This window comes from Bubalus kerabau, chromosome 7 (assembly GCF_029407905.1).
Source record: "Bubalus kerabau isolate K-KA32 ecotype Philippines breed swamp buffalo chromosome 7, PCC_UOA_SB_1v2, whole genome shotgun sequence".
Classification (NCBI taxonomy): Eukaryota; Metazoa; Chordata; class Mammalia; order Artiodactyla; family Bovidae; genus Bubalus; species Bubalus kerabau.
In genome coordinates, this window is record NC_073630.1 from 87,577,219 (window position 1) to 87,602,500 (window position 25,282).

At 34.2% G+C, this 25,282-nt stretch overlaps 1 protein-coding gene across 1 annotated transcript in view; it reads right to left on the reverse strand.

The window, feature by feature from the left end:
• Nucleotides 1-25,282, reverse strand: part of UBA6 (ubiquitin like modifier activating enzyme 6) — an 88,678-nt gene that overhangs the window by 8,181 nt on the left and 55,215 nt on the right. Inside the window, exons 15-28 of the mRNA XM_055588697.1 lie at nt 23,430-23,497; nt 22,619-22,697; nt 21,503-21,583; nt 16,202-16,279; nt 14,730-14,911; nt 13,009-13,114; nt 10,825-10,914; nt 10,635-10,715; nt 9,489-9,617; nt 7,415-7,466; nt 7,271-7,334; nt 6,180-6,249; nt 4,764-4,835; nt 986-1,103 (exon numbers count right to left, since the gene is read on the reverse strand). Of these exons, the coding sequence (XP_055444672.1) occupies nt 986-1,103; nt 4,764-4,835; nt 6,180-6,249; nt 7,271-7,334; nt 7,415-7,466; nt 9,489-9,617; nt 10,635-10,715; nt 10,825-10,914; nt 13,009-13,114; nt 14,730-14,911; nt 16,202-16,279; nt 21,503-21,583; nt 22,619-22,697; nt 23,430-23,497 (1,270 nt within the window). The remainder of the gene's footprint in view (nt 1-985; nt 1,104-4,763; nt 4,836-6,179; nt 6,250-7,270; nt 7,335-7,414; nt 7,467-9,488; nt 9,618-10,634; nt 10,716-10,824; nt 10,915-13,008; nt 13,115-14,729; nt 14,912-16,201; nt 16,280-21,502; nt 21,584-22,618; nt 22,698-23,429; nt 23,498-25,282) is intronic.

The following is a 25,282-nucleotide window of genomic DNA, read 5'->3' on the forward strand; positions in this document are numbered from 1 at the left end:
AACTTCCCAACACAGGGATTGAACCTGGGTCTTCCGCATTGCAGGGAGATTCTTTTACTGTCTGAGCCCACCAGGGACGCCCTAAATAGTTGGCTAATCTAGGCTTTTTTCTTGAATTTTACTGGTCTTTATGTAAAATCCCCAAAGTTTGGAAACTGCTGATTTATGTAGTTAAAGGATACTGAGGAAGTCTCAAAACATAAGCTAGTACAGATCTGTTTTTCAGTAATTAAAAGTTCAGTTTTTTATATTTAAGATCATTTAGCAAGGGTGTAACAAAGGTCAGATTTATATTACCTGTGTATAATTATGGAAGCCAAGACGAAATCTGTCTACAATTTTTTTATCCTAAAGTGATTTAACTGGGTCTATGGGGTCGCACAGAGTCGGACATGACTGAAGCGACTTAGCAGCAGCAGCAGCAGGTTTAGTCTGGCTTCTCTGGTATCTCAGCTGGTCAAGCATCTGCCTGCAATGCAGGACAGCTGGGTCCGATCCCTGGGTTAGGACATCCCCTGCAGGAGGGCATGGCAACCCACTCCAGTATTCTTGCGTGGGGAATCCCCATGAAGAGAGGCGCCTGGCGGGCTGCAGTCCATGGAGTTGCAAAGAGTTGGACATGACTGAGCAACTAAGCATGCACGCACACATGCAGGGTTAGTCTCCACAAGGACTCCATTTTTCATTCATTATGCTAGCGGTAAGTTATAAAGCAATGACATAACAGAATCTCAAGGATTAAAAGAATCAGAACAACAAAAACAAAGCAGACGTACATATCAGCCTTTAAGGGTAAAGAAATGGTGGAGAAAACTGGTGAATTTAGTTATAGTTCAAGATGAACAGTGACTTTCATATGATCATGAAATCAAGTAATATCATTATTATTACTGTTATTATTTAATTTCACAACCTTCTGAGTGTAGAGCTTAGTGAAAATAAAATATTTTTAGCTCAAAATAGTTTTATAAGGATTTCCCCTTACTTGTGGTAGCTTCATTAGATGAAATAGCCTTTTCTAGTTGGAAAATAGCATTTCTCTCATCTTCACTGCTCACAGGAACCTGGTCCGGTTTCCTTGCAGTTTCATCTGTTTGAACAACCTTTAAATATATGTATACATACTCATTACTGATATCACCTCTTACACATAAGCTTAACTAACATATCTGCTTTTATCAAACAAGTCATAAAGAGGAAACATTCTATCTAGTTTAATTAGATTATTAACCATTATGGTCGAAAGTATTTTATACCTTATATTGGTAAATAATATTATTTACATATTTATTATCTACTGCCTCACAGTGACACATAAACTCTATGAGAAAAGGAGTTTTTATCTGAGAGAATCTCAATATATCTAAAATAAACCTAAGTTAAAAATACTTACTGAATACTTTATAAGATCTGAGTTCATACAAATTTCTTTTAAAATTTCACACTAAAATCAAGTTAATATTAATCAATAGCTTGCAATTCTGAAAAATCAACTTCAAAACAAATTATGTATCTCTAACTAGTGCAAAGTTATTTTGTGTCTCAAAGAAATTGAAGAAATCCACAAATCACATAATATGGGCATGTAAAATATTTACTGAATGCTGACAAGAAGTTCTACACCAAAAAACATGTGTTCCTTCTTATAGCTGCATGCTTAGGACAGCATATAAAAGTAATTTATCTTTAAGAAATTACTTATTAAACACAAGGTCAGAGAAGTTCAGATCAGTTCAGTTCAGTCACTCAATCATGTCCGACTCTTTATGATTCCATGGACTGCAGCACACCAGGCCTCCCTGAGGCCTATTCAAACTCATGTCCATCAAGTTCGTGATACCATCCAACCATCTCATCCTGTGTCGTCCCCTTCTCCTCCTGCCTTCAATCTTTCCCAGCATCAGGGTCTTTTCCAGTCAGTTAATTCTTCGCATCAGGCAGCCAAAGTATTGGAGTTTCAGCATCAGTCCTTCCAGTGAATATTCAGGACTGATTTCCTTTAGGATTGACAGGTTGGATCTTCCTGCAGTCCAAAGGACTCTCAAGAGTCTTCTTCAACACCACAGTTCAAAAGCTTCAAGTCTTCAGTGCTTAGCTGTCTTTACAGTCCAACTCTCACATTCATACACAAGTACTGGAAAAACCATAGCTTGATTAGATGGACCTTTATTGCCAAAGTAATGTTTCTGCTCTTTAATATGCTGTCTAGGTTGGCCATAACTTTTCTTCCAAGAAGCAAGCGTCTTGAATTTCATGGCTGCAGTCACCATCTGCAGTGATTTTGGAGCCCAGAAAAATAAAGTCTGTCACTGTTCCCATTGTTTCCCCATCTACTTGCCATGAAGTGATGGGACCGGATGCCATGATCTTAGTTTTCTGAATGTTGAGCTTTAAGCCAACTTTTTCACTCTTCTCTTTCATCAAGTGGCTCTTTAGTTCTTCGCTTTCTGCCATTAGGGTGGTGTCATCTGCATATCTGAGGTTATGATATTTCTCCCAGCAATCTTGATTCCAGCTTGTGCTTCTTCCAGCTCAGGGTTTCTCGTGATGTACTCTGCATTTAAGTTAAATAAGCGGGGTGACAATATACAGCCTTGACGTACTCCTTTCCCGATCTGGAACCAGTCTGTTGTTCCACGTCTAGTTCTAACTGTTGCTTCTTGACCTGCATACATTTCTCAGGAGGCAGGTCAGGTGGTCTAGTATTACCATCTCTGTAAGATTTTTCCACAGTTTGTTGCGATCCACACAGTCAAAGGCTTTGGCGTAGTCAATAAAACAAAAGTAGATATTTTTCTGTAACTGTCTTGCTCTTTCGATGATCTAGCAGATGTTGGTAATTTGATATTCTCAAACCAAGAAACTAGCTACATCATTACTAAAATACTACTTCTTTAAAAAAAAAAAACATCCAACTCACATTTTACATATTAAATATTATTATAAGTATTTGAGAAATATTAAGGAGTCAAGGAAGCAGTAATTTTTATTTGCCAGGATGTGCTGTTGATATTTTTGGCTGTGGCATCTGTTAACTAGGAGTGCCAGACCCTGAAGCTTTGGGGAAGCTGCTTCAAGGAGTTTTAAGCTAATAAGTCCTGTTAAAATTGTGGCTTATTTGCTCAGGATAATATATTACCCCTAAACTTCAATACAGAAAGAAGCAATTCAAGCTAGAAAACACTGAAGAGCAGTAAAGACCTGCAAAGTTATTGATGCATATTTCCTTGGTGGCTGTCTAGCAGTTTTGTCCATTAAAACATGGGCTAGGAATTTTTATAAAGGAATTTTGTTTATCCTTTCTGTACTTCTGTGACTGCAGGTCACCAATATTTCATTCAGAAAGTCCATTTACTTGTACAAAATGAACTACCTACAGGTTTCCTTTTCTCTAAAATAAAAATGCAGAGTGGAAGACTGCAAAACCATTTCCTACTTGAATTTTGCATGGAGGCAGTCATTACACCACATTTACCAGTATAGTTAAAGGATAAGGGGAACAGAAGAGTTCTGTTTATTGTTAAGGGTTTACAGTTTATTGTTACTGTTAAGGGTTTTGTGGTTTATTTATTTTTTTTAAAGTGCATACAAAACGGGGTATGATGAACTGAAAAAAATATTTAGTATTTCAGACTTTCCTATTTACCATGCATACATTTCATGTTCCACCTGTATTAATACTCCCTGTCTCTCTTTCCTTCCAACATATTTGCCTGGCAAAATTCCAACCCTTATTAAAATCCTATTCCCAGCTATTCTACAATAGCATCCAAGCAGCTAAACTGCCTTTTCTCCAGACTCATTTGGTGGAATACATTATTGGAATTAACATTAAGTGGATCCTAAGTATTGTCTCAAAATTATATAACATTTTCTAATTTCTCACTTAGCCCATGGCAATTATTCATATCTTTCTTTTTTTGCTCTGCTCAAACATCCTCTATCTTTTCCCTATCACTCAGAGCTATTAATGTTTCTTTTCTTCAATTAAGAAAACAACAATCTTTTTTTTTCCCCTCTCACACTCAGAGCAATTCCTTATAAATCCTGTCAGGGCTACAGCAAAATATACACAAAATTCAACCTCTTAAAACTTCCCCTACTTCATTCAAATCACCATTATCTCTTGTCTATAATATCCTAATAACTTATTTTGCTTCCTCTCTCATGTCCCATATAATCCTTCTTAATACAAATGCCAAGGTCCTCCTTTTAAATATGTCAGATTGTACCCTGTGTTTTAAATCTTCAACTGGCTTATTCCATAATAAAACATAAAGTACTTATCATAACCCTCACTACCTCTGCAATCTCACTGTCTACCACTCTTCTCTTGCATAGTCTCCTCCATAAAAATTCCAGCGTTCAAAGTCTTTGAAGGCCTTTCTCTCATCTTCTTGCTCTGCTGTTTGCACTGCTTTTTCACCAGATAATAGTATGGCTCACTCCTCATTTCCTTCAGGCTTCTGTTTAGACATAACCATATCAGAGAAGCTGTCTTCTTTTAGCTCACATAAAATGACACCAGCTCCATCACCTTTGTTTTCCCTGCTTTGCCTTTTCTTATTAGCTCTTCTGCCCATAATGCAATATTACATAATTATTGGCACTTTAAAAAAATAGTCTGTCTTTGGTCCCTTAGAATATAACTCCTAAAAGAACAAGAATTTTGTTCATTATGGGCTTTTCCAGGTTTAGAATGAAACTTGACACAAGAAGTAGTTCAATGACTATTTGCTGAATGAATGAACTTGTACACGTACCTTGTCGGACGGTTTGAATTCCTGAATCTTTACTTCAGAAAGAATATTCAACAGGGTATCTGCTGATAAGTCCTGATTTTTAAAACAGTAATTTTTATCAGCATATTCTTAAAATTCTGAATTCTAAAGCTAAACACAACCAAAAAATGGTACTTTAACATGCTAAAATATTTGAGTAATTTATAACTGTTTAGACCACATCTGTTTGTTTGTGACATTTACTTTTATTTCTATAGAAATATCATCCATAAAGGCTGGGAGATGGGGGTGGTGCATGTAAAAAAGTACTTAATAGTCAACATATTAGTTGACCAAAATCTTAGTCTTTCCACAAATTCTTAAAAAGTTAGTTTTAGGACTGCTTGTGAGTATCACACAGAGTGCCCTCTGAGATCAGGAACTATCTCTTCAATGTTTTACAAAGTTCCCTGCAGAAAGTTTTACTCAATATACAGTGACTCAATAAACAAATGAATAAATAAGCAAATGGAATTCATATCTTCAGAAACTGGAAAATATTTACATGGTTCAAGATAAACTTAGAAGAATTTAAAGCTATATATGTTTTTATTATTAAGAATCTGCTTAGGAAAAACTGAGACATAGTGCTTTTGAGGTCACCTACAACTCTTATCACAAATTACCACTTTTTTCACAAGAAGAATAACTAACTGGATATCACTATCTTTACCAGACATTTATGGTATATTTTACTGTGTTTTAACCCCAAAAGGGATTACTCTACATTTTTATGTAGATTCAAAAGAGCCAGTGCTAGTTATGAATCTGGCTTATGTTCTCCCATTCAGCCTAGTACCTAAAAGTATAACCAGTTATTTAGCTCTATTATGCATTTGAGGATGAAGATTCACTAATGCAGACCTCCCTTTCAAATAAAACTGCATTAGATCCTTTATATATTAGTCAATGAAGGTAATGTCAAAGAAAAAAATGTATAAATGATAAAAGTTAAGAAATGTTAATACGGGAGAGCATTTTCAGGTCTCCTGAGATGGACATAGGTTAATTTCACAAAATAAACCAAACAAATGTTAATAAAGAGAACCACTAAGTAATATTTAAAATTTGTTACAATATAGGTCACCTTCGGTTTTCAAAGTAATTATAATAGTTAAAGTTATGTAGGTCACAAACATTTTAAAAATAAAGATAAGATTTTTCTTACAAATATTTGTTTCACTATTTAAATTAAGAAAGAAAAATTCAACTTTCTTCTACTTAGTAATGCTGCAATGAGGTGTTTAACTCCTGCTATATTAGAAAGGGAAACACTACAACAAAATTAAAAGTTTATATCAAAGAATGATTCTTATAAAACACGTTCTGATGATGCAATTAAGCTAGGTCTTCTAATTCTAATTATTTCTATCTGTTAGGGTTTGAAGAATATCTTACCTCTTCTGTAAATGGAATGCAATAGATTGTAGCATATAATTTTGCAGCATTTAGAAGAAAACTGAAGTGCCTTTTGAAATTAAAAAAATAAAGTGTGAGTGTACAATTTCAAAGATGTTTAATTCATCAGAAACTATAGCCTTTAATATGTTGAAGGCAAGTAATGTTCAGGATTATGTGGTTTGTTTTTTTTTTTAATTAAGCAATGAAATTTTGGTCTAGATCACGGCATTGCCAAAGCTATAAAAAAGAAAACATTAGATGTTTATTTTCATAAGCACTATTATTCAGGTAGTGATCAAGACTACTCTGGGGAGAGAAGTGGCCAGAAGTAGAAAATTAAAATATTGAAAGAAAATTCATTTTAATTCATAAGAAAATATTGCAAATTTGGTTTTAAAAGGTGTATAATAATATCAAACTAAGCAAATGAGTATGTTTAAAAGCAAAAAAGGCAAGTTTTACAGAAGAAGCAGCAGGATAAGGTGACTAGAATAAGCACCAGAGGAAAAAAACAAAGCACAGAGTTACTTGTTGAAAGTGCTTAATTAAGCTAAGTGCTTAATAAAAATGTGTACATAAAAGTGAGTGTGTGTGTGTTTATAAATGTGTATCTAATATAGACAGGATATACAGGTATTTACTCAAAAATCAACTCCTTTGAAAATTAATCTGAGAATATTTAGGCAGTTATTTAGTAATAATCATTCTCCCCCATATAATCAAAGTTTCTTATATACTGAGTTCATTAAATAGGAGAACATTAGTTTTCATTTTACATTTTTCATAAATAAAGTCAAAGAGATGACACTTTGGTTGAACTTTAGAAAAGATAAAAATATACTAAAAAAAAAAATAAAAGATAAAAATAATGAGGTTATTTACCATGTAAATAAACAGATTTACCCATGTGGGGAGAGAGAAGAATTGTGGCTTGTTTTCTTGGCCAAAATGCTATGATAATTCTTAGATTAAGATGGATGCAATATTTTAACACTAAAATGTTTGAAGTTTTTACCCTGCAATGTAAACCTAATCAGTTAAGAGGTTTACAATGAAGGATATATATAAAACTGGATATATATACTTACAAAGGTTCATTCAGATCAAATTTTAATGGAGAGGGGGGTCTCTTTGGTGACTGCCAAAACAAACCTAACAAAATGAAAAAATACATTATTTTCAATTTCAGCAGTCAATAATAAACCACATTAAACTTTCTTCTCAATACTTACTGCCATCTTTTAATCGTGTGTCCAGAGGGAAACAGTGAAGCAGCTGAAGAGCCTAAAGAAAAAAACCGAATTAAAAACAATCACTACTCATTATTAACTGAAATTAAAAATAAAACATAAAAAGATATACAGTAAAGTCTCCCAATCACCCTGTACATTATCTGTCCATTCTCCTGTCACTGACCCTGACCCTCACTTGGAATAACCTCTACCTATTTCTTTATCAACACTTATATATATATTTTTTGCATCTATGACAAACATGAATATAGATTATTTTATCCCTTTTACACAAATGGTGGCATACTTTACATCTCATTCAGCCCCTTTTGGAGAAGGAAATGGCAATCCACTCCAGTATTCTTGCCTGGATAATCCCGTGGACAGAGGAGCCTGGTGGGCTACTACTGTCCACTGGATTGCAAAGAGTCAGACATGACTGAGCAACTAAACAGCAAACTGATCCTTTTGAAGAGCTAATTCTTAAACCAACCAACCAAAAAATCCCGTAAAAATACATTGCATTTTTTATTTTGAAATGATACTATGTTTGAGATTTGCTTCAAAACCATCTAGGGGGAGGGTATACTAGGCGGCATATACATGAAACAGGATTTCTATGAGTTCCGTGATTCTGTGCATGCATGTCCAGTCATGTCTGACTCTTTGTGACTCTATGGACTGTAGCCTGCCAAGCTCCTCTGTTCATGGGATTTTCCAGGCAGGAATACTGGAGTGGGTTGCCATTTCTTCCTCCAGGGGATCTTCTCAACCCAGGGATAGAACTCACATCTCCTGAGTCTCCTGCATTGGTAGGCAGATTCTTTACCACTGAGCCACCTGGGGCTCTATGAGTTGGTAATTGTTAAACCTGGGTGAACAATATATGAAAAGTACATGGAGATTCATTACATGCTACTTCCTCTATTATTTCTGTGGTTGAGTTTTTCCATAATAAAAAAAGTTTAAAAACCCACAGACGATAAGGACAAAAAAAAAAAATAGAGTTCTTTAGATTTTGAGACATGAGGTCACTGATAGTCATGGTAAGAATAATTTCAATGGCTGTGCGGAAAGAAGACACATATTGGGTAGAGATACGGAAACAGTGAGTACAGACCACTTTTCCACTCAGCAGAGCAAAAAAAGGAAGTGAAAAGTAGGGTTAAGTATAATTAAAAAACATTTTAAAACAGATGAACTTATTTTATATTTCAATAGGTAAGAGCCTAAAAAGAGGGAGAGATGAAAGACAGTGATAGACACATTTCAGGAACTGTATGTAACTGGAGAAAGAATAACATCTAACATTTCACTAAATATTTATGGGCATTTATTTATGGGCCAGGTTCTACGTAAATACTTTGTGTAAATTAACTCACTTAATCCTCATCACTATACTATCAGTCAGGTACCAATTTATTACCCCCATTTTACAATAAGGAAACAGACAAAATGTGATTGTTAGATTTAGATGGAGAAGGCAAAATTCCAACAAAATTTCTGATGGATATCTCTATTCTCTCGATGTCTTGTTTTAATTTGAACGAAAAACTTCTTTTAACACTGATTCAATGTATTTCTTCTCTAGAAGGAATCTGTATTTTAAAACCCATTTTGTACACAGAAAGACAAGAACTACTTAAATGCACAACTGACAAGCCAAGGAGTGGAGTTTAAACACATTCTTCCTAGTGACTCAGATGGTAAAGAATCTGCCTGCAATGCAGGAGACCAGGGTTTGTTCCCTGGGTCAGGAAGATCTCCTGGAGAAGGGAATGGTACCCACTCCAGTTCTTGCCTGGAGAATTCCATGGACAGAGGAGTTGGTATCTACAGTCCATGGAATTACAAAGAGCTGGAATGACTTAGCGACTAACACTTTCACACTTGGATCAGTAACATTCAGAAAGAAATTGGTTGTGTGTCCATCACTTGTTCTCAGTTAACTTATTCATTTCTGAAAAGGTTCCAAAAAGAAAGAGTAGACATTTCAGCTCAATTAAATGAATGTCATAGTAATTAAATGAGCCAAGTTTAGACTTTTTCTAAATGTTTTACAGTATGCACATACCTTATGGTTAAAATATTTTTCAAACTTTAATCTTGCTAATTCTACACACTGGGACCAATTTCTAGGTCTTCTGCTAAGTAACTTAATCACTTGAAAACAGCCTTCTAAACTGTGTCCGGTTTGTATCTTCTAGAATGAGGAAAAAACAAAACAAATACATGTCCAATTAATCACACAAACATACACATGCATTTCCAGCAATTGTTAGCCAACTTTTGAAGTGCTAGCTCATGTGCCTTAATTTATTATTTTCATATCAAGCTCCCTGTCTCTGTCTTTCTCCTTTCCCTCTTCCTTTTCTTTTTTGAGGGGGGAATGGGTAAATACCGCATGTAAAATTTTAACTCTCAAACTCTTATTTCACAAGTCATCCTCATGTCTGGCTAGCTACAAGTTAATACTATAAAATGTACTCATTAAAACAAGTGCTATGAATAATATTTTACACTAAAAAGTTGGCCTTTTTAGTGCAGAATTGAAGGAAAGTAAGAATGCAGCTTTGAAGCCATCCTCACCATGAGACTAATAAAATCTGAAACCTCGGCCTATTTCTGAAATTTTCACTAGAACTTACCTCAGTTTTTTCCAAAGAGCTTAACGATATTGTTTTATTATTTGTAGCTGTCTCATCATTATCACACCCTTATTAGGCTGAACCATATGAACTGCTGTTCTGTGAGTCTAACACGGTAAAATAGTGGTAGAATTTTGGTAAAATTTTATAGTGGTAAACTATATGGTAAAATTCCATATAGTTTGACCAAACTAAAAAAAGAAGGGTTATTTGTGACTGCTAACTTCAAGATTCCTCAAATACTTACTTACTATGTAAATAATAACGCATAATCTATTTAAGAACGTAAAATAAATTATTTACAGGCAACTTGAAAGTAAGATTACAATGACAAAATGTTGGGGTTAGCAGATACAAACTATTATATACGGAATGGATAAACAACAAGGTCCTACTGTACAAAACAGGGAACTACATTCAGTACCCTGTGATAAACCATAATGGAAAAGAATATGAAAAAGAATGTGTGTATATTTGTATATATAGAAAATGGAAGCATCTTACTATACTGCAGAAATCAACACTATACTGTAAATTAGCTGTAATTCAAAATAAAGTGTATTGATTTTTACCTGTAAGACTTCTTCTACAGATGGATATGTTTGCCAAAATTTGTTAAACAATGAAGGCTTCTGGGAAAAGGAACTTTCAAACTGTAACAGAAAAGAGGAAAAAAATATTATAAATAGGAGTCTGCTTAAAAGATAGAAATACCATCTTTTCTACTTCAGAAAAAAATTTCTTATACAATATCTTTATTACCTTATCTCTTGCCCATTGTATAGTGTGTTCAATAGCAGCTGGAAAGGATTTTAGGGTACAAAATGGTATTTCTTCTTCTGGGGGATCCCGCTAATTTATAAAATATGACAACAGTTAACAGCAATGACAATTTTTAATGGATTAAATTTACTTGAGTGTTTTAAGACCATTGAAAAATAAAATTAAAAAATGAAATAAATCCAACTTTAAAAAAATCTTTTTCCTAGGCATTAAGAGGAAACATTGATTCTTTTGACACTCAACAGACTTGTTTATATGGCAAGGTAACAACAAACTCCTCTGGTATCATGTAGTACCATAACAGACTACCATATATAATTATTTTATTTTTCTCAAAGCATAAAGGTAACATTTAAAACTTTATAACATTGTTTATTTTGAAAAGTAATTAGAGAATTGCTAATACAGTGCTCAGCATACCATGAGTTTCTTTCTCCAGGGAGAAACAATATTTGCAAACAGGAATCATGTGCTCTTGATGCTTGGTATGGTCTCTTACAGAAAGCATGTATTATATAAATGACAGATGTCTTTGTTGTGTCATGTGAAAATGAAGAAATCCATATTTATTACAGGGTACTTTTGTACGTTTAGTCTTACTGGCTTACCCAATCTAAAACAAATAACTTTGTCTCTTTTTACTTAGGGATTTTTTTTTGTTGTTATTATAAAGAATTGTGCTTATTATTTTTTAATTTTTTATTTCATGGCTGTGCTGGGTCCAGCATGCAGGCTTTTTCTACTTGTAGCAGGAGGGGGCCACTCTCTAGTTGCTGTGTGCAGGTTGCTCTTGTTAAGCAGCACAGGCTCTAGGGCACACAGGCTTCAGCAGTAGCAGAGTACAGGTTCAGTAGCTGTGGCCCGTGGGCTCTAGAGAACAGGCTCAGCAGTTGTGGCACACAGCCTCTGCTGCCCCACGGCATGTGGAATCTTCCTGGACCAGAGATCAAACCCATGTTCCCTGCCCTGGCAGGTGGACTGTTAACCACTGGGCCACCAGGGAAGTCCTTACTTAGAGATTTGTATTTTACTTTGTTGATCTATAAAATACCACGAAATATTTTATAAGCCGAGAGAAAGTCAGAAGGAACATTTAATTCTAGTTTTCTTGAATATGAAGGCACAGTCTATAAATCAACAGGAGAAGGTTTGGGAAAGATGTGGTAGTATGAGAGAATCAGGACTTTCAGAAATTTGCAACATTCTCTATTTCAAAAATCTTCCACAATGACCCCAGCATATCATCATTTTCTCTATCTAATTTACTTCAAATCAAACTTATCAACTTTGTCTCTTATCATGTCTTTACTATATAACTTCTGATTTCATGAGAGTAGAGGGGGAAACAAATTTTATTAAAATTTAAAAATTTTACTAAACCATATATATCCATTAAATAAAGGGAATGTTTATGCTTAAAAAATAATATTCTTTCAATTTTACAAATAGGGCTAACCTTTTTAAAATTCTTTTTAAAGCCTACAATTATTTCCTAGACTAGTGATTTTTAAATTTAGTAGTATCTCAATATCACTTGTAGAGGTTAAAAAAAAGTTACATCTATATCATTTATATAAAATACATGGGTATAAATGGCTTGGTTCCTCATATGGAGAAACTGAGTCTTCAGTAAGATTTTGGGTGGGTCACTAAGGTTGTTAGGAAACTAATCAAGCAGCAATAAGAAACAGTAAACTCATAAGAATAATATTCCAGAAAGACCAAAAACAAAATTCTGATGATTAAAAAATACATTTAGGGCTTCCAGGTGGCTCAGTGGTAAAGAACCCATCTCCCAATGCAGGAGGCACAGGTTCAATCCCTGAGCCGGGAAGATCACCTGCAGTAGGAAATGGCAACTCACTCCAGTATTCTTGCCTGGGAAATCGCATGGACAGAGGAGCCTGGTGGGTTACAGTCCATGGGGTAAGTAAAAGAGTCAGACATGACTTGGCAAATAAAACAACAACAAGAAAGTAAGTTTAACTACATTTAAAAAAATGTCTACGCATATATGCACAAACATCATTGGCAGATCAAAATCAGAACAGATTAAGGATGCTTAACCAAATGTGCTGACTGATAAAGAGAAACAAATCATGAGACAGAAAAATGGTAAGATATAAAGAATAAACATTTACTTAAAAAAACTAGTTCACTTACATGACTATTATAGGATTCAGTTAAATGAGGTACAATAACTTCAGTGTGTCCCTTAGTGCCCATCGTTCCAGAATCTAAGAGGGGCCGTAGATTTGCTAAGCATCGGCTAAGTGAAAAGAAGATAGGTAACAAACAGAAGTTAGCAATAACAACGTTAAGCAGAGGATATTCTACCAATGTTTACTGACCATTACACATGCTGATCACTTCTTGGATATAATATTTTAGGAAACAGATACATTTAAACCAAAAACCCATTTATTATTTCCATCCCCTTCCTCCCATAAACTTTGCTGCTCAATGTAGCAACTTTTGCCTCTACCTTCCATTACCAAAATTTAGTAGTTTTAGCATAAGATACACTATATTTATCTTGTTCTAAAATGCCTACAAAATTGTGGGCTTTTTTCCTTCTGAGTTAACTCTTAATTAATGTATTTCTCTTTCTTCTCTTGCTTTCTATTTCTTCTTTGGTTATTTTCTGTATTTTCTGACTCTCTCTCTCTCTAACTATATATATATAAATAAAACTCTCTCTGTATATATCTACCTTACTATAGACTTCCCTGGTGGCTCAGTGGTAAAGAATCTGCCTGCAATGCAAGAGCCACAGGTTCTATCCCTGGGTTGGGAAGATCCCCTAGAGAAGGGCATGGTAACCCACTCCAGTACTCTTGCCTGGAAAATCCCATAGACAGAGCAGCCTGGCAGGCTACAGTCCGTAGCGTCACAAAGAGCTGGGACACAACTGAAGTGACTGAGCACAAATACACCTTACTATATCTTTTCAACATTTTCTTTATCCCAAACCTTCTTTCTAAAGAGTTACAATATCTATATTCTATATACTTTAATTTCTTAAAGTTTCTTTTTGTTTTTTGCTGGCCAAGATTACAAACTTTCCACTATAATCTCAACTGGTAAATATTCCTGCTAATAAATCTGCTCTAGCACTCTAACATTAAAGAGTCATATAAACATGTAAGAAAGATTATATAAGGTATGTACATCACAGTAATTTATTCATCTACTTATTTAAAAAATATCTACTGAATGACATCATGTATTGGGCACTGAAGATAGAGTGATGGGAAAATAAATAATAACCGAATAAATGATTTAGTGAAGAAACAAACATTAAATAAATATGCATGTCAATAAAAATAAGTGCTATGAAGGAAGAAAACAGTATTGTGAAAGATTATCAGAGAAGGATCTAATTTAGAATTTAGGGGTTAAAGAAAGTCTGTTTCAATAAAGACATTCAGGCTGAAACTAAAAGGATGAGGGGAAAAAAACTAAAGGAAGTGAAGAGTAAGTAGGTAGATTTGGGCTTGACTTTTGGAATATAAACACAATTTCTTGAGATTGAAGCAGAGTATGTGCAAGTCCCTGAGGTGAAATGTGTTAGATGTTCCCCTGTAAGAATGGAAAGAAAGAACATATAGCTAGAATAAGGAGAGCCAGGGAAAAATAGCAAATTTTAAGCTGGAGTCATGGACAGGTGGCAGATACTCTATGAAAAAAATTTAGGTCATTTTAAAGATTTAAAATTTTATCCTATCTATAATGAAAATCATCAGAAGTTCTGGGTTCAAGAACTATAATAGGAATATAAAGAATAATCAGAAAATTCAGTAATTGTTCAATAAATAGGTATAAAAAATGAAGTAAAAACAAAACAAAGACAATTTCTATGAACCTGAATTTTAAGAACATACCTGTCTACATATCTCCTGGCTTCCACATTATCTAATGCTGTAATAATTATATCCTGCTTAGTATAGAACTCATCATTGTAAATTGCCTCAGTGGCTGAACATACTTTGTTCAAATGTGCATCTATCTTTAACTGAGGATTTATTTTCAGGGTTGCATCAGCAGCAGTACAGCTTTTAGGCTTCTAAACAATATATAAAAACAGAGGAAATAAATGTTAACAGGAAAAATAGACCATGACTGAACATATACAATTTACATATGAAGAATAATGTAATGAGACTGGTTTTCATTTTTAGTTTGTAAAAATTATATTCATTGTGGTCATGCTACATTTAATACTGCATATTAGAATTAATAATTCACACATTATTATGAAAAATATAAAAACCTCTATTTTAGAGTTATATGCTTTAGAATTCTTAAAATATTAGTTACAAGTAAAATTAAAAGAACATTTTTCTCTATTAATGAGATTTGAATTGGTTAAGTGCCGACAAAAAGTTTTGAACACATTCAGCAAAATATCAGAAACGTAAGTTCTGCAGAAAATGAGCTTAGAGGTATGGTAATTTAACATTTTGGTACTATAATCTTTAAAAAAAATTTACCATTTCTGGATGGATATATTTAATAAATTATTTGTTTTAGTTATTTTTTAAAACCACTGGTGTCATTTCAAGTGTTACAAACTGTAAACATTAGAAGTTTAAAGCAAACAGGCCTTAATAGTTTTAATAGTAAAATGCACAAAGTTCAGTGAATGAATATTATGACATAAATTTTAGTTCATTAAAGACCCTTTACTTAGTTCTTTATATTTGGATAGGTGAGCCATTTGGTTAACTATGCCACTTATACAACTATATAAAAGTATGCTTTATCTTTCTGTTTATGACATTTCTAAGCTTATTTACTAAGATTCTCAATGAGCTGTAAAACAATAAAGTGAAAAAACATTTCTAAAGTCAGAGCAAAGTTACTTGGCTGTTTCTTTTCCTGACAAATATTTTGACCTCTATAAAAAAAGACAGAAAATAAGCACTGGTTTACAATCAAAATGGATTATTAAATAATCAAACAAGATCAAAAGAGCAAAAAATTCTCTTAAACTTTATCTGTTTTGTAATAAAACTTAAAAAAAAAACAGTGTCAAATCTGTCACCTATAAAAAACTTCAAATCAGGGAACCTGTTTTTATATCCTTAGATGTTTTTAAAATTAAATATATGATACATCTTGATTATAAAATGAAAAAATATTGCCCATGATTCACAACTCAGATTTTAACATCCAGAATACAAAAATAATTTTTATATTAAAATAAAATTATGTATTTTCCCTGTCATTCCCATTATTTGATAATTTGAGAGATTCTAATAAAATAAAGATACTACACTTGTTCAAGCACCATTTTCTATTTTTCTATTTAATACAACAGAGGATTTAAATTTGAATCAGTATAACAACAGACCTGTATGTGATGAGGACGAAATAGGAACTGTCTATTCAAGTTGGATTTTTCTATCAAGTCAGGATCTGTTACTGTAACCTAATATCAAAGAAAAAAAAAATGCCTGAAATTACATAAGAGATAAGTTTAAATTGACTTCGTTTTCCTCTGAATGACTAACTCCCACAAGTTATAAATTATTTTGCATGGTAAAAGTTATAATAAAAAATACTCAAAACTGGTTACCAATACTACTGTTTTTATACTTATATTTAAAGATAATATTTCGGAGAAGGCAATGGCACCCCACTCCAGTACTCTTGCCTGGAAAATCCCATGGATGGAAGAGCCTGGTAGACTGCAGTCCATGGGGTCGCTAAGAGTCGGACACGACTGAGCGACTTCACTTTCACTTTCCACTTTCATGCATTGGAGAAGGAAATGGCAACCCATTCCAGTGTTCTTGCCTGGAGAATCCCTTGGACGGAGAAGCCTGGTAGGCTGCAGTCCATGGGGTCACTCAGAGTCAGACACAACTGAAGCGACTTAGCAATTAAAGATAATATTTAGCATAGGAACATGTCAAACAAAATAGCTAAAATAAATTGCAGATCCTGATCAAAACAACTTTTTTCTTCATAACAAAATAGAGGCTAAATATCACTATAACATTTTAGAAACACGTAATGGGTTAGTCATAGAAGATTCGGCTCTTTTTTTTCTATACATGTTTATTTTCAATCTCGACTGAAAAGAACACTTACATGTTTCAATTTGAAAGGAACTCTTGCTAAAGCAGAGGTGTACAAACTAGAGTGCAGGCAGCTGTTTTGGTAAATAATTTTTACTGGAACACCGTCACACCATTTGTTTAAGTATTGGTTATGGCTGTTTTTATACTGCAATGGCAGAGCTCAGTAACTATGACAGACTTAACATCACAAACCTAGAACAGTTACAGTCTGGTTAAGAAAAAATTTGCATACCTCCATTTTAAAGGATGCAAGATGAAAGTAAACAGAGCCAAGATAATTTTAAAAGTAGTCATAATTCATTTGTCACTTAAGCTAGTATTTGTAGATTTCACTAGAAGCAGAATGTGTTCCAGCTGTTAGATGTTTACTGGTATTCAAACACATTTTCTTTTAGCTATTTCCCTGATATATACAGATTTTTGCTTTCAATGCTGCTGCTGCTAAGTCACTTCAGTTGTGTCAGACTCTGTGCAACCCCATAGACGGCAGCCCACTAGGCTCCCCCGTCCCTGGGATTCTCCAGGCAAGAACACTGGAGTGGGTTGCCATTTCCTTCTTCAATGCATGAAAGTGAAAGGTGAAAGTGAAGGCACTCAGTCGTGTCCGACTATTAGCGACCCCATGGACTGCAGCCCACCAGGCTCCTCCGTCCATGGTATTTCCAGGCAAGAGTACTGGAGTGGGTTGCCATTGCCTTCTCCGTTGCTTTCAATAGTTCTATGTTATTATGTGTTAGGTGTTTCCTTGAAATAGGAGGAAGAAAAGCACAGAAAATGTCTTTTAACAGAAAGTTTAACTATAATTAATAATTATATATATAATAATTCTAATTATTGTGATTACTGATTAAAAGGCTTTTTCTTCCACTTCCCCCAAGCCCACTTTTTAATCCACCCTGTGTTTGTGGGTTTTTTTTTTGTCTTCTACTGAATTGATCAAGTACTCTTGACCTGAACCCTCCTTTAACCCCTCACGAACTGGTATGGAAGTTAAATCTCTGTTTTTATGCAGTGATATTCAAAATTTTAACATGTACATGTGACTTAAGATCTAAAATGAAACTCTTCATTTCCTCTAGAACAGTGGAGGATATCTGAACTCTCCCTTCTATTTTCTGTGATATCAAGGAACATTTTACTTATTTTTAGCCATTTCATTCCAAAATGTCAACATTTTAATTAAAGGTTTTAAAAATCAATGCTTATCTAAACCTAAGACTGTTGTCAAATGCTTCTACTTACCCTTGGCTTCACACACTGCCTGTATTAATCCCATAGTTCACTCACTGAGAACTAGTGATAATCTTTCATCATTTTACTTATCAGTTATCTTTAATTCTCTCAAAAGATAATTTAGTTGGATATAGAAATCTAGGTTGATAAGTCACTTGTACTATGAAGATATGCTTCCCTATCTTCAGGTGTGTACTTATTGCTGGTTAAGAAGTCTACCAAGTAATCATTTTTTGTAATCTTTTTCATTTCTGCATTTGATTTTTTTGGGATTAATTTAGCTTTTTAATCAGAACACACTTGTTTCTTCACTTTTGCAAACTTCTGTCATTATCCTTACTTCTTCCTTATCTTTACTTTCTCTGGAAATTCTACATTTATGTTAGACTGTGCATATGTATCCTCTTTCATTAAAAAAGAAAAAGACTCTCTACACTACGTTCTAGGAATTTTATTTATCTCTTAGTCATCAGTTCTCACTTCAGCTACATTTGAATTTTAAGTTCACTGACTATACAGAAATTTTTCCTTGGCTTTTGGTAAAAATTTCCTTCCCCATCTCATGTTTTCATTACTCTATGTCTTTAGTCATTTTTAACTTTAGAGTCTGTATGTTACATTATTTGTAGCACTTCTATTTTCTGTATTTCTTGGAGAACTAATTCTTCTATTTTCATTGGCTGATTCTTTCAGGTGGTGGGTTTCCCTTGTGGCTCAGCTGGTAAAGAATCTGCCTGCAATGTGGGAGACCTGAGTTTGATCACTGGGTTGGGAAGATCCCCTGGAGAAGGGAAGGCTACCACTCAGTATTCTGGCCTGGAGAATTCCATGGACTTCATAGTCCATGGGTCACAGAGTAGGACACAGTTGAGTGACTTTCACTTTTCAGGTGGTACCTTTTTCTAGAGATTTGTCATTTTCCATTGTAGACTGTCTTGAATGGATGTTGATTTTGCTGTATAGTCCTACGTATGCTCAGTATGTATCACCATAACACAGTTTTGCCATTGTTTAATCTAGAGGTTTCAACACCCCCAAATTTGTTGTATTCTTTTATCTACTTAAAAATTTTATATGATAAAATTTTGGACCCATACACCAGCATGGTGCATGCTGAGTTGCAATTTCTCACAAATGACTTCCCTTTCTATTAATAGTTAATGTACCAGAACACTTGTGAATTACCACAGCTTTTAGGTCAGGGACTAATTTCCCTCTTGGTTCCTGGAACCCAGGGATTTCTCTTTACCTCCTTCTAGTTAAGTTTGGGTACACAGGTAAATATTTTATAAAAGAATAATTTACACAGTAAGAATAATTTATATAATATTTGCAGTAGGTTCAAGACTGCCCGATTAACTTATCTTGTTTTATTACTTAAAGTAAGTTGGTTTATTTACTATAGCTCTTTTCCTGACTTTTTATATGCTGATACGTATTATGAATTTCTAAGGAGTAAAGTAGGTGTTATTCAAACTTAACACAACCAAGGATTTTCTTTTCTTTTTTAGAAATATTTTAAAAGTCAGCAGAACTAATAGTGGTTTGTGGAAAACAATTTAGGAAATGTTGAGCAAGAATGCTGTGTGGATCACAACAAACTGTGGAAAAATCTTAAAGAGATGGGAATACCAGACCACCTGACCTGCCTCCTGAGAAATCTGTATGCAGATCTAGAAGCAACAGGTAGAACTGGACATGGAACAACAGACTGGTTCCAAATCAAGAAAGGAGTACATCAAGGCTGTATACTGTCACCTGCTTGTTTAACTTATATGCAGAGTACATCATGAGAAAAGCTGGGCCGGATGAGATATAAGCTGGAATCAAGATTGCCGAGAAAAATATCAATAACCTCAGATACACAGATGACACCACCCTCATGGCAGAAAGGGAAGAACTAAAGAGCCTCCTGATAAAAATGAAAGAGGAGAGTGAAGAAGTTGGCTTAAAGCTCAACATTCAGAAAACCAAAATCCTGGCATCCGGTCCCATCACTTAATGGCAAATAGATGGGGAAACAATGGAAACAGTGATAGACTTAATTGTTTTGGGCTCCAAAATCACTGCAGATGGTGACTGCAGCCATGAAATTAAAAGATGCTTGCTCCTTGGAAGAAAAGTTATGACAAACCTAGACAGCATATTAAAAAGCAGAGACATTACTTTGCCAACAAAGGTCCATCTAGTCAAGGATATGGTTTTTCCTGTAGTCATGTATGGACGGACTATAAAGAAAGCTGAGAGCAGAATTGATGCTTCTGAACTGTGGAGTTGGAGAAGACTCTTGAGAGTCCTTTGGACTGCAAAGAGATCCCACCAGTCCGTCCTAAAGGAAATCAGTCCTGAATATTCATTGGAAGGACTGATGCTGGAGCTGAAACTCCCAATACTTTGGCCACCTGATGTAAAGAACTGATTCATTTGAAAAGACCTTGATGCTGGGAAAGATTGAAGGTGGGAGGAGAAAGGGATGACAGAGGATGAGATGGTTGGATGGCATCACCCATCGATGAGTCGATGGCATCACCAACTCGATGGACCTGAGTTTGAGTAAGCTGTGGGAGTTGGTGATGGACAGGGAAGCCTGGCAGGCTGTAGTCAATGGGGTCGCAAAGAGTCAGACGTGACTGAGTGACTGAACTGAACTGAGCAAGAATAACATAACTGTAGGAGGTCTGCCTATGACTGTAATAGTAAGCTTAATAAGCTATAAAACATGAACTATTCCACAAATTTTAGTCATTTAATTACTAGTAAGCATCATGGTAAATCTATGATATCACTACTGCAGGTACTACTACATTTTAAAGGCAAGCAGCATCAATGAAATATATTTTTATTTAAATATATGACATGATTTTCCAATTAACTCATATATATCATCTTAATTTATAATATATACCAATGTTTTTATTACTCATTCTTCTTTGATCACCAATTGAAACAATATCTGAGTACTCTGCAACTTTCTAATGTTAACTTCTCTCATCTTAAATATTTATTTAATAAGAAGTAGTATCTAATGAAATAACAATATTAATGTGCTTTTTTTATTTGAAAAGCCCATTCATATTTGATCTTCATAATTATGAGGCAAGTAGTACGATAACAGTTTCACAGTAAATTAAGAAAGAAAGTGAGGAGCAGAAAACTCAAGTAACTTGCCACAAAGTTACATGAATTTTGAAAAATGGTCAGGGTAGAATTATCCAATTTGTAGCCTAATACCCTACCCTCAAAATCAATGCTTTGGACCCAGGCAGTCAAATATGGTTCAAAAACGGGCAGCCAGAGAAATACAACTTTTTAAGTCTCAAGGATTTATAACTTACCATTCCCTTCTCTTTGCCTGTGCCAACACCAAGCAAAGCAAAATTTTTTAACATTTCACAGCCTATGGCTCCACATCCTACCTGTGAAGAAGAAAAAATGTATCAGATTAAATAATATTAAAACTTCTACTTACTAAAGAGCAATTTCATCATAATTTTCTTCAAATGCTGTTATAATAACATACTTTTAAAAATAATGTGAATATTTAAAATTATTTTATTTTAAAATATTTAATGGTTCATGGTATCATGAATGTTTCAGCTAAAGAAAAAAATATGTAAATCATAGAAGGAAAAGCATAGTATTTACAATTCTTTTAAACAGAAGACATTTTAATATTTCAAACAAAAGCCAAACATTGAACTCATTTTTTTATATAAGATGGAAACAGCCAGCATGAAAGAGTGTAACATTCTAATTAAAAAGATTACTTGTTTGCAGAAATTTTTCTAAATTAATTTGATGAATATAACTATTCTAAGACTTTTAAATAAAAACTAACAATAGTTCTACATGTAAGTGAAAGCTTAGCAATAACTGCTGACTTTCAAAATGTTACTTAAAAAAGGAATATTAAAAATCAGCAGTATTTTTAGGACCAATTTAACAGTTATGGCAGTAGAAGAAGTTTTATGCTACTGAGGAGCTTCCCTGCCCAATGCACTGATCCACCTACATATTCTTACATTTAACAAGAAAAAACAAAGAACCTCCAACCACCCACAATTTTTAATGTATTTCTAGAAAATCATTTAATGTTCAAAACTATTATATTTTAATTTTACATGTATTAATTCTTTAGATGATGGGTTGGCAAACTCTTTCTATAAAGGGCCAGACAGTCAATGTTACACCTACACAACTGCCACTGTCAAACTATAAAAGAAGCCATAGACAATCTATGAATACATGGACTTAGCTGTGTTCTCACGAAACTTTATAAAAACAGGCAGTAGGATGGATTTGGCCTGTAAGCTACAGTTTAAAAATTCCTGTTTTAAAAATTTCCTGAATATCTACTATATTATTTAGAAATGGTACTCCTTTAACAAATTAATTTGATGCACTATAGCAGTTTGACTGTACTATTTATTCTCATCATTATTCCCACTTACTAAAAAGATATTCAAATTTTGTAGCTTCTGACATAAAGTGTCTCCAATGCAGGCTCGTAAGGCATCATATCTATCTCCTCTGGAGAAAACAACACAAACCAAAAAAATAGAAAGGCATAAAAAAATTAAGGTTAGTTTCATTACTACTGGTACCAATTTAATGTTTTACTTTAAATAGAATACTCTTTAGGAACTTCTTCCAAACTAACAGATAATTAATTTTAATTGAAAAAGAAAAAAACCTCATAAAGAAATCAGGCTTTTCTTTTTTCCATTTGAACTAATATAACTCCTCATGACTTGAATGAAGGTGACTTAAGTTTATCTAGAAAAACATTTTTAAGACAGGGATTTTACAAAGGTTCATACAGAAGACTATGGATGGGCTTTGAAGTTGTTAACCGACTTAAATTGAAAGCAGAACTTTGGGCTACATGTATTTTTTGGAGAAAGAATTAATAAGCTTTGATCAGATTCTCAAAGAGATCTGTAACCCAAATAAGTGAAGAATGACTGACATAAATAAAAAATGCAGGTATCAACTGTTTTCATCTAAAATCAGAATGGTGTTCTGAAACTTAACCACTCTCATGATACATAATTTAAAACTTTATATTCAATATTAATAAAATGTTTACAAGATACTGCATTATTATGACAATCTATACATATAGAGGAGAAAAGACTGCAGAAGTGAGTGAATTACGAGAAAACACATCTAAAACAAATCCATGTTTATACAAAAATTCTTTAATTTTGGTGCTGCTTATAAATATAGAACTATGAAAAAGCAAAAAAATGTCAGTATTACCGTGGGAGAAATTCTTCTCGTTCAGGTTTGCTGAGGGATTCGACAAGATCTGCTGCTTCAATGTATAACTTAAAGTAGAATATAAAAACACAGCTTACTATGTAGAAAACTAAACTGCTAGAAAAAGTAATTCTCTTCTCTAGTACGGTTAAATCTGGAGGAATTATAAAAAGATAATATTTGATTCAGGTCGTTTTAGCCATCTTACAGATGATATATCTAAATCTTAAAAGGAAATTTCACCTCCAAATCTATTTTCTATAACTACATAAACTTAGGAAGCATCATTCAATTTCAATTACATTTGAATAAATAATTTGATTTCTTAAGATAGGAAACTACCTATCCTGTACTATGTTCAAACTTAGGTATGTCACTTATAATTACTACATATACTAAGAGGAAGTGATCTATGGAGTCACAATCTCAGCATCTAAAATAACATCAGACAGAATTTGTTTAAGTTAATGAAAAAAACTTGACCAGATGTTCAACACCGAAATCAGATTGATTATATTCTTTGCAGCCAAAGATGGAGAAGCTCTATACAGTCAGCAAAAACAAGACCGGGAGCTGATTGTGGTTCAGATCATGAACTCCTTATTGCCAAATTCAGACTGAAATTGAAGAAAGTGGGGAAAACCAGTAGACCATTCAGGTATGACCTAAATCAAATCCCTTATGATTATACAGTGGAAGTGAGAAATAGATTTAAGGGACTAGATCTGATAGACAGAGTGCCTGATGAACTATGGACTGAGGTTCGTGACATTGTACAAGAGACAGGGATCAAGACCATCCTCATGGGAAAGAAACGCAAAAAAGCAAAATGGCTATTTGAGGAGGCCTTACAAATAGCTGTGAAAACAAGAGAAGTGAAAAGCAAAGGAGAAAAGGAAAGATATAAGCATCTGAATGCAGAGTTCCAAAGAATACCAAGAAGAGATAAGATAGCCTTCCTCAATGATCAAAGCAAAGAAATAGAGGAAAACAAGAGAGTGGGAAAGACCAGATCTCTTCAAGAAAATTAGAGATACCAAGGGACATTTCATGCAAAGATGGGCTCAATAAAGGACAGAAATGGTATGGACCTAACAGAAGCAGAAGATATTAAGAAGAGGTGGCAAGAATACACAGAAGAACTGTACAAAAAAGATCTTCACAACCCAGATAATCATGATGGTATGATCACTCACCTAGAGCCAGACATCCTGGAATGTGAAGTCAAGTGGGCCTTAGGAAGCATCACTACGAACAAAGCTAGTGGAGGTGATGGAATTCCAGTTGAGCTATTCCAAATCCTGAAAGATGATGCTGTGAAAGTGCTGCACTCAATATGCCAGCAATATGCCACGAAAACTCAGCAGTGGCCGCAGGATAGGAAAAGGTCAGTTTTCATTCCAATCCCAAAGCAAGGCAATGCCAAAGAATGCTCAAACTACCACACAATTGCACGCATCTCACACGCGAGTAAAGTAATGCTCAATATTCTTCAAGCCAGGCTTCGGCAATAACACGAACCATGAACTTCCAGATGTTCAAGCTGGTTTTAGAAAAGGCAGAGGACCCAGAGATCAAACTGCCAACATCCGCTGGATCATGGAAAAAGCAAGAGAGTTCCAGAAAAACATCTATTTCTGCTTTATTGACTATGCCAAAGCCTTTGACTGTGTGGATCACAATAAACTGTGGAAAATTCTGAAAGAGATGGGAATACCAGACCACCTGACCTGCCTCTTGAAAAACCTATATGCAGGTCAAGAAGCAATAATTAGAACTGGACATGCAACAACAGACTGGTTCCAAATAAGAAAAGGAGTACGTCAAAGCTGTATATTGTCACCCTGTTTATT